Source organism: Triticum aestivum, chromosome 2B (assembly GCF_018294505.1).
Source record: "Triticum aestivum cultivar Chinese Spring chromosome 2B, IWGSC CS RefSeq v2.1, whole genome shotgun sequence".
Taxonomy (NCBI): domain Eukaryota; kingdom Viridiplantae; phylum Streptophyta; class Magnoliopsida; order Poales; family Poaceae; genus Triticum; species Triticum aestivum.
Genome location: NC_057798.1, coordinates 239590621 through 239603333, shown reverse-complemented (window position 1 = coordinate 239603333; position 12713 = coordinate 239590621). Strand labels below are relative to the sequence as shown.

Here is a 12713-nt window from a genome sequence, read left to right as displayed (position 1 = left end):
AACAACATCATGGGGTGATGAGCCAATGGATGCATGGAGGGGCATTGTTGGAAAAGTCTCAAAAAGTCCCAAAAAAGACTCTCAAGGAGAGTCTTCTTCATTTAGTCCCAAATGCCTAGTTTAGTCCCTAAAAAGTCTCTCCCTTTGATAAAAGAGTCTTTAAGAGAGACTTTTTCTAGTCCCTACACAAAAAAGTCTCTGGAAACAAACACCCCCTTAGTCATGTGTCTATGTGTGTCTCGAATTCTTTAGAAATGGAAAATTGAATTAATGAATTAATGTTGCGAGCTACTAGGAGCATGTGCTACCGCAACTGGCATCAATTTCCCTTAACCTTGCTATTTTGGGAGACATTAGTTGATTAAAGCCTTACCGCAACATGCTGTATGAGTGAGCTCATTTATTTCCACTGCTTCTTTTTTATGGTACAGTAACACCACTTCCGTCAGTTACACTTGAGGCGTCTGTAAAAAAATTTGCAGATCAATCCGGGGTGCATGATTAGTTTCACTATGCCAGCAGCAGCATAAAGCCGCGGTCCACAGCCCATCAATGAAAAGTCAACCGGAGAAGAGATGAAAAAGAGGCGAGATCGAGGATGGAGAATGTACTGTAGCAAAAGCTGAGGTGAAAGAAGGATCACTTTAGAAGGGAGAGAGAGAGGGGGGGAGAACCGAAGCAGAGTGCAGCCCAACCACATCCTCCGTACCATACGCTCGTGGTAACTGGTAGTAGTAGTAACTTCCTCGCCCATGGCGATCTCCGGCGACGACAGGTACGCGCCCGCCGCCGACTCCGGCGGCGGGAAGCTCTGGAACCTCTGCCGCATGCCCTTCAGGCAGGCCAGCGGCGCGCCGGCGCCAGCGTCGTCCTCCTCCTCGTCCGGGATCCACCACTCGGCCGGCCGCTACGGCCATGAGGCGCCCGTCGCCGGAGACGGCGGCACCCCTGCCGCGCCGGCCGGGATCTCGACGGTCGCCAAATCTCTGCTGCCGGCGCGGCGCCGCCTCCGGCTCGATCCGTCAAACAAGCTCTACTTCCCATGTGAGCGCTCGACGAAGTCATGTCTTCTTTGAGCCAGTCTTTCTTGTTTAATTGTGGGTTGTGGTCGTGAGGAACTCCGAAAGCTGCAGATTTGCGGGTGCAGCGTGACTAGCACCGTTCGATTGCGTTAAGTTCCGGGATTGAATTTTTGGTTCGAAATCGCTCGATCTCCGCTGTCTTGAAGCGGGAATCTGTGGGTGGCCGAGGAAGTCACGATCTTGTGGCGCGATTTGCCATCCGAATTTCTTGATCTTGTTGCAGGAGGTAAACCGTAGTGGAATTTCCGTTTGTAGAGTTTCCTACAGGGTTTGCCAACGCTTAGATCTCGAATGGAACTTCCAAGATTCGCGAGCCACGATTTTGGTAGGGTAGTTATAACATGTCTGTATCCTTAAATGCAGTATTAGGGTCGAGGCAACTTTCTATTGCTGGCAGCTTTTTGCTATACTCATTACTGAGTGCTTAGATGGAAACAGTGGAATCATAGGATGAAAACCAATTTTACGCATCAGCTTGTTGATTGGTTGCTTTTGAGGGTTCAGTATCTATATTTGTTGCCGTGAAGTGGTGGTAAAAAGATCGGTGTTCTTTCTTACAGCCATACCTTACATAAAAAACTGACTCTTCTAGTTGAGTTGAAACCTGAAAACAAAATTGGAAGTATATGTCTTCTTGCTGCACTTAGCACGTTGTTGCCTAGGTGCACGCCTATGGTCTCCAGGGCGAGGGAGTCTGCCTTTACTGGGTTAAGGATGTTTTGTGGTGTCTAAATTTAGTATCTACTCCCTCCATCCGAAAATACTTGTCATCAAAATAGATAAAAAGGGATGTATCTAGAACTAAAATACGTCTAGATACATCTCCTTTTATCCATTTTGATGACAAGTATTTCCGGACGGAGGGAGTATCTATCTAAAGCGATCAACAAATAGGCAAGCATCCCATGACGGTTTGTGAAGCGAAGTCTTGTGGGATGCCCTCCCATAATGCCGAATGGACTATTTGATTTTGTGATGCATAGGCAAAATATTTGGTATCTACATTGATGTTTAAATGTAAGCAACACTGGAGTCTTCTACATAATTACGTAGTTATTTGCTCCGCAACTCCGACCCTGTCTTCAGTAGGTGCTGCGTGAGTGTGAGTGTGTGCGTGTACGTTGTCTTTGGTGTTTCTAAAAAAACATAGTTATTCAATTGACAGGACTGATTGTTAAATCACTTAGCTGTAGACATGTGGTTAGCATGTACTCCCTGCGTCCGGAAATACTTGTCATCAAAATGGATAAAAGGAGATGTATCTAGACCTATTTTAGTTTTAGATACATCTCTTTTTATCCATTTTGATGACAAGTATTTTCGGACGGAAGGAGTAACATGGTAATAGGAGGCAAAATCAAGAAATAGACTTCAGTTTTGCTCGGTTTTTCTCTTACATGTTCTCTTCTTTATAGAGACGCTAATAAGCCTTCCGGCTTGCCTTGTGTAGATGAACCAGGCAAGCAGGTCAAGAGTGCAATTAGGATAAAGAATACAAGCAAGTCACATGTAGCATTCAAGGTTAGTATTGATTATTGCTTTGCAGCTTATCCAATGGCAGATGGGCTGAATTTGCATTTAAAGATCCAGTGCTTAACAATAACTCTGTTCATAACTATATTTTTCTGACTGTTATCATCCTTTTGAATTTCTAGTTTCAAACAACTGCACCCAAGAGTTGCTTTATGCGTCCTCCTGGAGCCATACTTGCCCCTGGCGAGACTATCATAGCGACTGGTAATGTACTGGTCACATTGTATCCTTTCTTAGCAACAGCAAGGTTACTCAGTATGTCCATATTTGGTGCTTACTACTGTCCCCTTTCGACATGCCAGTTTTCAAGTTTGTCGAGCACCCAGAGAATAATGAGAATGTTCTGCAGAAGTGCAAGGTCAAGTTCAAGATTTTGAGCTTGAAGGTCAAAGGACCCATGGAATATGCACCAGAATTGGTTTGTGACATTTCTATTTTATCCTTCTACTTTCACGCATGCTTGTTATTTCTAGTAAGTTCGGCGAACATTTTCCAATTGCCGACATATACCTACAGGTACTATAGTTATTGGAGTGCCTGAGACATAGAGGGGAGGAGATTGATGTCAGTGTACTTCTGGTGTTGAATTGCTTGGGTGGAAGCTCATTTTTTAACCATACGAGTACTCCTGCCTAATTGGCTACCTAATTTCGCGATTAAGGACTGTTGAGGTAGATGTAGGTTATTAACTGAACATTAAGGGTAAACTTCCTAACACCAGCTGCAATTTCATTGTTGTCAGACTAGGCCAGACATTTCATTCCAAGTCCATATCATCACTCTACCATTAGTTTATATCCTAAATCTCACGAGGAAATGGGTAAATCCCAGTCGTGATCTTGCCCCCTAACTCTCCAAGGGTTGACAGAGCACAAATCAACCCCGACCCTAACTCTCCTTTGTGAGGGGATATAAACAAGACATCTCATCTTCTGCTGTTGTCATACTGAGAGGCTTGACAGACATACACATAACATAGATAAGGAGAAAAGTTCATTCCCGTTTGATGCTGTTGCACGATTTTTATCAACGGAGACAATCGAAGGGTCAACCGTGTCCCTATTCACCTCCAGTTTGGCCAGTGTGTTCTTGCCCTCTTGAGCACCCATACTTCACTGAGATAGGAGGAAGGGGGCATGGCGGTAAGATGGGGGGAGTTGCAGGGATCGACTGTTTTGTGATGGCAGCTCCAGGGGGACATGGGATGAGTGGGTGTAACATCAAAACAGATCCCATTAACTACGACAGAGCTGATCCTAGAGAAGCGACTTGACCTCTCTCCTCGCCATGTCTCCTTCACATAATGTAAATGCTGACGTGTAATGTCCTCTGTAACAACATAGGTGGGTTGTTGGAGGTGCTCGAGTGAAGAACAAACTGACAAATTTATAGGTGAGTTCAACCATGTTTGACTCCCGGATAATATAATTAACGAAGACTACAGGAGTACGTGAACTGGAATAGAGCCTCTTCTTTTCCTTCTCGTTTCTTGCTCCTCTCGAGTTTTGCTTAGTGTTTTTGTACTTGAGGGCTAGGATTTTGCTCATCTCCACTTACAAAAGGAGGCTTCTCGACCCTTCATTGCCTTCTTTACAGGCATGTTGAGGGTGGACCTATGTTTTCATATGCAAGAATGCTAACTCAATCCTCTCCGTACACTTGAATAGTTAGGATGTCCAAATTGAATGAGTTAAAATTCTTTCCTGAGGGAGGCTTGGGGGGATTCAACTAGAAGAATATGCTGTTAATTCATAGAATGGAACTTGATAGGGTAAATGTTGATGGAGTAATCCTAGTGCTAGGTAGTTTACTGCTGTAGTCCATTTTGCCCTGGTCTGCTTTCAGTAGTTTAGTTGGATACGAGGCAGTGCTCATGCTGTTGGTCCCCCATTTGTGGTATAAATTGAAAGAGGCGCATATGTTTGGTTCAAACCTTACCTTCATAACGAACAGTAACATACTTGTGATTCATATCCCTGCCGTTTGGAAGGATGACTTCTTTTGTTGGTTGCAGTTCGACGAGCAGAAAGATCAGGCAGTGGTTGAGAAGATACTGAGGGTTGTTTTCTTGGATGTTCAAAACCCAGGCCCTGTAAGTAAATCATACAAACACCGTTACTTATAAGAACTTTCTTCCATGGACAGAATCGCAATAATATGTCTCATGTTCCATTTGTTTCCAAAGCAACTGGAAAAGCTGAACACTCAGTTAGCCGAGGCAGAGGCTGCACTTGAGGCGCGGAAGAAACCTCCGGAAGAGAATGGTCCTAAAATTGTTGGTGAAGGGCTCGTCATTGATGAATGGGTATGTATATCTCTTCAGATCTCCTACGGTGTTCTAGTTCATTGTTTTCTTGTGGAATCCCTTTTCCAGTGCTAAAATTCATGCTCCATGTGTTGGTCGCAGAAAGAGAGGAGGGAAAGATACCTCGCACAACAACAGGTTGAAGCGGTCGACTCGGTGTAAATTGTACCTTCTTCTGCTAGAGCGGCATATGGCTTGAGCAATGTGTTGTGATAATTCTTATAAACTGCTAGGTTCTGCTAGTTTAGTGTGCGGTAGTTTAGAGTTGTGCTTGAAGGATCGGTCTCCAGTGAACAGGCTAACCTTTGGTTGTTTCAGTACTCGCTGTGTAACAGATAAATTAATTGGCTTGTCAGAACAATAAAGTGCATATCCGTAGCTTGTGTTTATCTCTTGCGAGAGCTGACCTTGCTTATGATGTGTTCATTTTTGGTGTCCATTCTTTTGCTGCTCCCAAGTTGCGCTGTTGTTTTGTCGAGAAAGAGAAAGTACTTGAACCTGTCAATTTGCAAGAGCTCGAGGCCCCCTTCACTTGGGAAGAGGTGGCAAATATAGTGCGCCGGCTGCCCAACAATAAGAGCCCGGGGCCTGATGGTTTCACCAATGAATTCTATAAAGCCTTCATGTCTATTCTCAAGGATGATCTGATGCTCCTCTTCCAGGATTTCTATGACCAAGTGTCAGAGCTAGACGGAGTAAACTCAGCGAATATAGTTTTGATACCCAAGAAAGACAGCCCTGTGGATCTCCGGGATTTTAGGCCCATTTCCTTGGTGCACACCTTACCAAAGTTGGTCTCCAAAGTTCTTGCTTCCCGCCTACAGAGAGTGATACCGGAGTTAGTGCATCAACTACAATCTGGTTTCTTGCCGGGAAGGTGTATAGCAGAAAACTTTGCACTCGCGGCTGAACTCGTACAGCAGGCAAAGATACGGCGTAAGCCGATGGTGGCTCTAAAGTTGGACTTCCGCAAAGTTTTCGATAGTGTCAGTTGGGAAGCACTTACAAAAATTCTCTTCGTCAGGGGCTTTGGAGATCGCTGGATTCGTTGGATTTCGGCTATGCTGAAGTCAAGTACTGCCAAAATCTTGATAAATGGTTCACTGGGACGCACCATCAAGTCTAAGTGGCCTAAGATAGGGTGACGCCCTCTCGCCATATCTTTTCATTTTGGTGGCAGATGTTTTGCAGCAGCTCTGTCGTCTGGAATACAGTGCAGGGAGATTAAAGCACCTGCTGGAAGCGGATGCTTTCTTTCCGATTCTTCAGTACGGAGATGACACACTAATTCTGTTTCGGGGGGATGTTGAACAGGCACAAATCATCAAGCAGATCTTGCAGGACTTCTCCAGTTTCACAGGACTGCAAATAAATTTCTCAAAGAGCACTCTAGTTACTTTGATAAATTCAGTTCTAGCATCCATTCCCAACTACTATATGGCCTGCTTCTTGTGGCTGAAACAGTCGATTGAAAAGCTGGAACAAATCTTAAGAGCCTTTCTTTGGTAAGGTAAAAACTCAGCTAAGGGGGGGCACTGCTTGGTTGCATGGGACACTGTGATTACACCCAGGATGAATGGTGGCTTGGGTGTTAGAGACCTCAAGGCACATAACATGGCGATGATATGCAAGCTCATGTCCAACATTCTACAACACAGTAATGTCCCATGCTTTAATTGGTTCATCACACAGTATGGTCATAGGGAGATTTCAACCCTCCGGCATAGCAGAGATACCAACATGTGGAAATGCTTAAAATCATCAATGCACCTTGTTCTTCACTCAACACAGTGTAAGCTGGGAGATGGAACCCGAATCTCCTTCTGGTTCGACCACTGGCTTCAATGCGGCAGGCTACGGTTCGCTTTTCCGGTACTATTTTCCTTTGCTTCCTCCAAGCATTGCACGGTGGCTTCACAATTCAGAGACGCACAGTGGGCACTTCATCTGCGCCCCAATCTATCCAACACCGCCTCTCGGGAACTCGGGGACTTGCTTGATATTTTGCAATACAGCCAGACCCTGTTCAGGGAGATACCAGAGCTCCCACAGCGACGAACGGAAAGCTCTCGACCAAATACTTCTATAAGCTAGCATTTGGGATCCTATCATACCCCGCAAACACAGAGTGTTCCTTTGGATCGCCCTCAAGAGCAGACTAAACACCAGGGACAACATGATAAGCAAGCATTGGACGACCGTTGCGCCACATAATGATTGTGACGTCTGCCCAGCAGCGGAAAGCATTGATCATATCGTGCTGAGATGTAAGCTCGCGGACCACGTCTGGGGCAAAGTGGGACTTCTTGCAACGGCAGCTTCAGCATCTTCAATGAAGGATTTCCTATGTTGTCGTGCATCACTGGATTCCTATGGGAGGCTTTGGAATGTTTTGCTCGCAGCAGGTGCTGTTGGGTTATGGAGAGCACGAAACACCCGGGTCTTCAACAAGGACTGCTGGCAGGTGACGTGAACGGTGCATGAAGCTTCTGAGCTACTGAGATTGTGGAGCTCGCGTGCCAAAGCGGCAGGTGATCGCTGCACAATTTTACGATGGGCTTATGTAATCTCTCATAACTGGCTTGGCGGTGGCCTGCTGCACTCTCTAGTGCACGTTTACACCGCCTTCATGTAATCGGCCTTTGGCCATCCGGGTTTATCCCGCCTTCATGTAATCGGCCTTTGGCCATCCGGGTTTATCCCTATCCCGTTTTGAATGTATAAGGTAGACTATTTCTACTTTTACTTTAAAAAAAAAACCATATAACTTCTGCTGCCTATTCGCAAAAAAAAAACTTCTGCTGCCTGGGTCTTTTAGGATTGTACTACCTATCTCTTTTTACTCGTTACTACTTAGATCTAGAACAGTCCACAAAGTATTAAAATACGTGGAAACACAACATATCTTGTTTTATCTTGCAAAAATTATAAATCTTTCAAGAAATATTGCAGTGAAGTTGATTTTACCTTGACACTGCAATAACTTACATTATTTCTTATGCAAGATAAAGAATTGCTAGTGATTTTCTTTTCATTATTGTTCACATCAGAGATTTTGTCAAGTTCAAATAAGCTGTAGTCCTATGCAAAATGGAGGAAGAGAAAGGTAAAGCTTACGTTCTCACATGAGAAATATCCTGCATCCACCGCAAAAAAATAAAAATAAAAATAAAAATAAAAATCCTACACGTACCTGTGGACACACATCACTTGCTGGAACTACTCTGCTAGGTCTAGTTTAATCCTTTCACCAGTTTCTTCAACTACTCCCTCTGTAAACTAATATAAGAGTGTTTAAATTACTAAAATAGTAATCTAAACACTCTTATATTAGTTTACAGAGGGAGTACTCTGTTACTAGCTTAGAGTCTGTTCGGAACCTCTCCAGTCTCGAAACGCTGCTCCTCGCGAGGAGCTCGGTTTAAGCCGCTCCCTGAAATTGTGCTGCCGCTCCGGGGGCTGCAGTTGTGGAGTGGAGAGGATCCGAACAGGGCCTAATTAACCACTTGATCATATCATGATGCTGCCATGAATTACCCCCTTCCCCCTCCAAGAGGCAGCCCGGGCAGGCATCCCAGGTAGCTCCGCCGCTGGCCCCCCCACCCCATGTCGCCACCGGTAAACATTGTCGAGCAAACCTCGCTGATGGCTGGCTGTAGCGATCAGCGGCAGCGTGAATTTCTCTCTCGCCTAGGGCGTTGGGGATCGGTCAGTCAAGCGAGGCATGGTGTCGCGACGACGACAAGGTGGCCTAGGCCATCGGCGGCCCTCCTTCCAAGCGGCGGCTTTTGCCTGGTGGCACTGTGCAACACCTGACAGTGTACTGTGGATCGCGACTGCAGCGCTTCGGAGCCCGGCGACACGACACCGTCCCTGGTTTGCGGCATCTCTTAGGCAACGGCTTCCGGCTTATTGCATGGTTGTACCGCGCAACGCCGATAGGGCTGTGTGGATCGTCATGACAACGGCTTCGGATCCCGATGGCATGATATTAGGCATGCTCTGTGGCGTCTCCCAAGCGATGCATGTCGGGAGGGCCGACGGCGGGCGGGCTCGACGCGGGCACAATGCTCCGGTCGGTAGGCGCGGCGCCGATCTAGCAGATGTGCGCTCTTGATCTAGCAATGGTGATCAGCCTTTCGTGCTCCTGTTCTGGCCTTGTCGGCCCCTAGGGCGATGGGCCTGAGCAGAGCTTTATCTGGTGAGGTGGTAATCGGCGGTGTTGTGCTATGTCGTCTGTGTTCCCGTGGCGGTTAGCCACACTGTGGATTGCTGTGGCCACCGAGAGATCTTCATGAAGGTTCCTCCCTCCAGATTCGGTGGTTCTCATTTCGACGGTGAAATGCAAACTATGGACGATGGCTTGACGTGGAGGGATGGTTGTCTAACAATAGTGGTCACACATCACACGTAGCTGACAGAATTGCGAAAAAGTGATGGTGACAACACATGCGTGATGTCGATGGTGATGCTACTCGAGCAACCGGTCTCGAGCTCCACGGTGAAAGCCAAGGTCAGACATGAGATTTCTTATGCCTAGCAGTGGCGATGTTTTTACGTCGTTACCTTGTTTAAGGCATTGTTCGGATATGCTCGGACTGGTTCTTCATCAGAGTGAAAACATAGATTTTGGCTGGATATGATGACGACGGCGCTTGAGCGTCGCTCTATTTTTAAAGGCGTTGTTGTTGAAAAATCTCGTCGTTCGTGTGGTGTCATCAGATTGTTGGTGCTGATATGATCATTGTTGTACTTTGCCAATCGCGAATCTAATAGCTTTTTTTTTTCACACACATAGTTTTCGTATTGTATGATTTTACTATTTGATGGTGTATTTTTGTGTGTGTGCGTCTATGTTGACTGTGTGCATCCTAAATCCTAACTATGTAGAGATCGGGTGTGTGCGTCTATGTTGACTGTGCATCCTAAATTCTAACTATGCAGAGATCGGGTGTGTGCTTATTGTGTATTGTATCATTAATGCTCTATTTTTTAGCCAATAAAATTCACCTTTGTTGGAGTACATGAATTACCTTGTAGTGTACTTTCACTATGTAGAGATGTACTTCCTCCGTTCCTAAATATATGTCTTTTTGAGGATTCCAATAAAGGACTACATATGGAGCAAAATGATTGAATCTACACTCTAAAATATGTCTATATACATTTATATGTAGATTTTATTGAAATCTCTAAAAAGACTTGTATTTAGAAACGGAGGAGTATATTCTTGTGAACATGTACAAATCCTATGGCATGCATTTTTTACCTTTAAATTTGATCACAGGAGATTGCCAATATGTTGTGAAGAAAAAGGTTATTAGATTATTACTTTTAAAAGTTTGGCTATCACGACAAACCATTTAGTGTTAACTTTTAGTTAATCAACATAGATAGCTTTAGTTATATTAGTTGTCAAAGGTTGAAAGTTTGCATTAATGCAAACCGACATAAATTTACAAACAAAAACATACATATACTAAGTCCAAAGGATAACAAGCTTTTTTTCTTTTTGAGGGGGATAACAAACTTTCTGACGGTGACATCCCCACTTGTACAAAAATGTAAGCACCTGACCAGAAAGCAACGATAATGATGTTACAAGATGAGATTCGGAAGATCTGTAATCCATATAATATAGATATAGAAGTACACGACGTACCTGATAATCTATGCGGCTATCTTCAACCCGTGCCACTTTAATTACTGGTAATAAGCAAGTTTGACCCAGCAACTAATCGCAGTTAATGAACAATATGAACTGCACATGACGTCCAAAGTTATGCCTGATGGATATGGACGATGTTGATTCTTTGGCCGGTTAATATTGCCAGTGACGCTAGTTTTGTCAACTATGCATTGGCATCCGAGAGAGCTCCAAAACACTGAAAGGGACGGCATAACTAGTACATACAGTATGTATGAACATAAACTGTTTTCCCTTTAGTTTTGAAAGTAGCAAAGCTCCTGTCATATGTTTAAAAAAGAGGTGTCTGCTACACATATCCGTTGGCGATTGATGCTTATCTCACTTGTTTAACTAGCCAATGGCAAACTAGTACGAAGAGTTGCACCCATCATGATGGTTTACTTTGACAATGTCAGAGGAAAAGAAAGGAGCGGCACATGCAGCAACAAGCTCGGATTAGGATGAAGTTCCAGGTCAGCACGGTTAGAACTTATCCACACCAGTAACAGTATCTGCATGCGATTTTCATGGATCAACCATCAACTGGATGCTGCAGAGAAGACAAGCGACCATAACGGCAGGTCCATATCCAAACCAGGCACCGGCCTCAGGACCAGGAGCCACACCCACTGGATCGAACGAACCAGTGGTCTACTCGCCACCTGTTTCCACGGCTGCCTGCAAAACAATTGGCTATTGGAAATAGCCCATGCTGCCGCAGTGACTATATATATACGGCTCCCCAGTCACCTGCCTTCTCCCTCCACACGTCAAACACTCCAGAAACGTCACAGTTGAGAGACAGACTCCTCGCATCGGAACTTTGAGTTGTAGGTAGTGGAAGTAGAACTAGCACGTATCTTTTTCAGGGCAAGGAAATGAGGTTTGCAATGGCGAACAAGGCGTACATGGCGGTGACTCTGGGCGCGGCCATGGAGCTCAAGGAGCAGGTGGCCAAGCCGTGCTCGGCGGCGGCGAAGCGGGGCCTGCCGGTGGTGGCTGTCCGGTCGTCGGCCGTCAAGGTCGACGGCGTCCCGGTTGCCGCCGAGGAGTCGCTGAGGATGGTCATGTATCTCAGCTGTTGGGGCCCATGTTAGGCTAGGTTGACAAGCTGTAAATACATGGCTTTTCTTTTGAGACGGGTAAATACATGATTTGGACTTCTGGCCGAAAGTATCTCGTGATTCTGAGTATCGATCTAAGGCCTTCCACTATGTACTTGGTGCCAAATTTCAGAAAAGCAGGCCACGTATACAATGATACCAAGTGAAAATGTTTTGGCACCGCTTCCACAACGTACTCCCTCCGTTTTTTTTAGTCTGCATATACGATTTGGTCAAAGTCAAACAATGCAAAGTTTGACCAAATATATATCAAAAGATATCAACATCTACAATACTAAATCTATATGCTATGAAAAATAATATCATGATGCATGTAGTAAAATTGATTTCATATTATGAACGTTGATATTTTGTTCTATAAAGTTAGTCAAAGTTTATGAAGTTTGACTTTGATCAGAATTTATATACGGATTAAAAAGAAACGGAGGGAGTACATAGTTTGGCATCGATGGAAAGACTGGGCCCACATGTATATAAAAATCAATTGACTCAACACATGCAGCACACTCAGCGGAGTAGAGTTGTTGGTTTGTGCGCCAGAACAGCAAGATACACATTGTTTATTGCCTCAGACTAATTTGACATCGGAGCAAGTTCGTGCTTCGAGGCCTGAAATTTTTTCTTCGGCACCGATCAGGCAATGTAGGGCATCGATGCCAAATACCCCAAAAGTGGATTTGGCACCCATTTTGGCCTACATAATGGAGGGCCTAACTATTACTATTGAATTCATGCTCCAGCAATTACTCTAAAAGCCTAAACTGATGAAGAGAGATTCGCAATATATTTCAATATTTCATCTCACATCTAAGCTTCTTTAGTCGTTAAACGTGAGAACAATGTAGACCGTAAAATCTTTTTTAGTACCGTGTTGGCAGAATTTTGAACTCAAAACCTCTTGTTCGGATACCGTATATTGAATTCATGCACTCAAAAATCCGAGCTAATGAAAGAAGGCGGATAATAAATGTCAACACTAG

General features: G+C 44.7%; 1 protein-coding gene across 1 annotated transcript; it reads left to right on the top strand.

Moving 5' to 3' along the window:
* Window positions 1-575: 575 nt before the first annotated feature.
* LOC123044552 (vesicle-associated protein 4-2) lies at window positions 576-5309 on the top strand. Its single transcript, XM_044467322.1, has 7 exons — window positions 576-1044; window positions 2533-2603; window positions 2738-2819; window positions 2918-3033; window positions 4630-4707; window positions 4801-4920; window positions 5023-5309. The coding sequence occupies exons 1-7, from the start codon at window positions 753-755 to the stop codon at window positions 5080-5082; spliced, it is 819 nt and encodes a 272-aa protein (XP_044323257.1). The 5' UTR covers window positions 576-752; the 3' UTR covers window positions 5083-5309.
* The last annotated feature ends 7404 nt before the right edge of the window (window positions 5310-12713 follow it).

What these genes read in the sequence shown, in the direction of transcription:
- LOC123044552 (XM_044467322.1), top strand. Translation starts at nt 753, where the DNA reads ATGGCGATCTCCGGCGACGACAGGTACGCGCCCGCCGCCGACTCCGGC. An exon ending in AGTCACATGTAGCATTCAAG is followed by an intron (nt 2,604 to 2,737) that starts GTTAGTATTGAT and finishes TTGAATTTCTAG; the next exon opens with TTTCAAACAACTGCACCCAA. An exon ending in TGGAATATGCACCAGAATTG is followed by an intron (nt 3,034 to 4,629) that starts GTTTGTGACATT and finishes TGTTGGTTGCAG; the next exon opens with TTCGACGAGCAGAAAGATCA.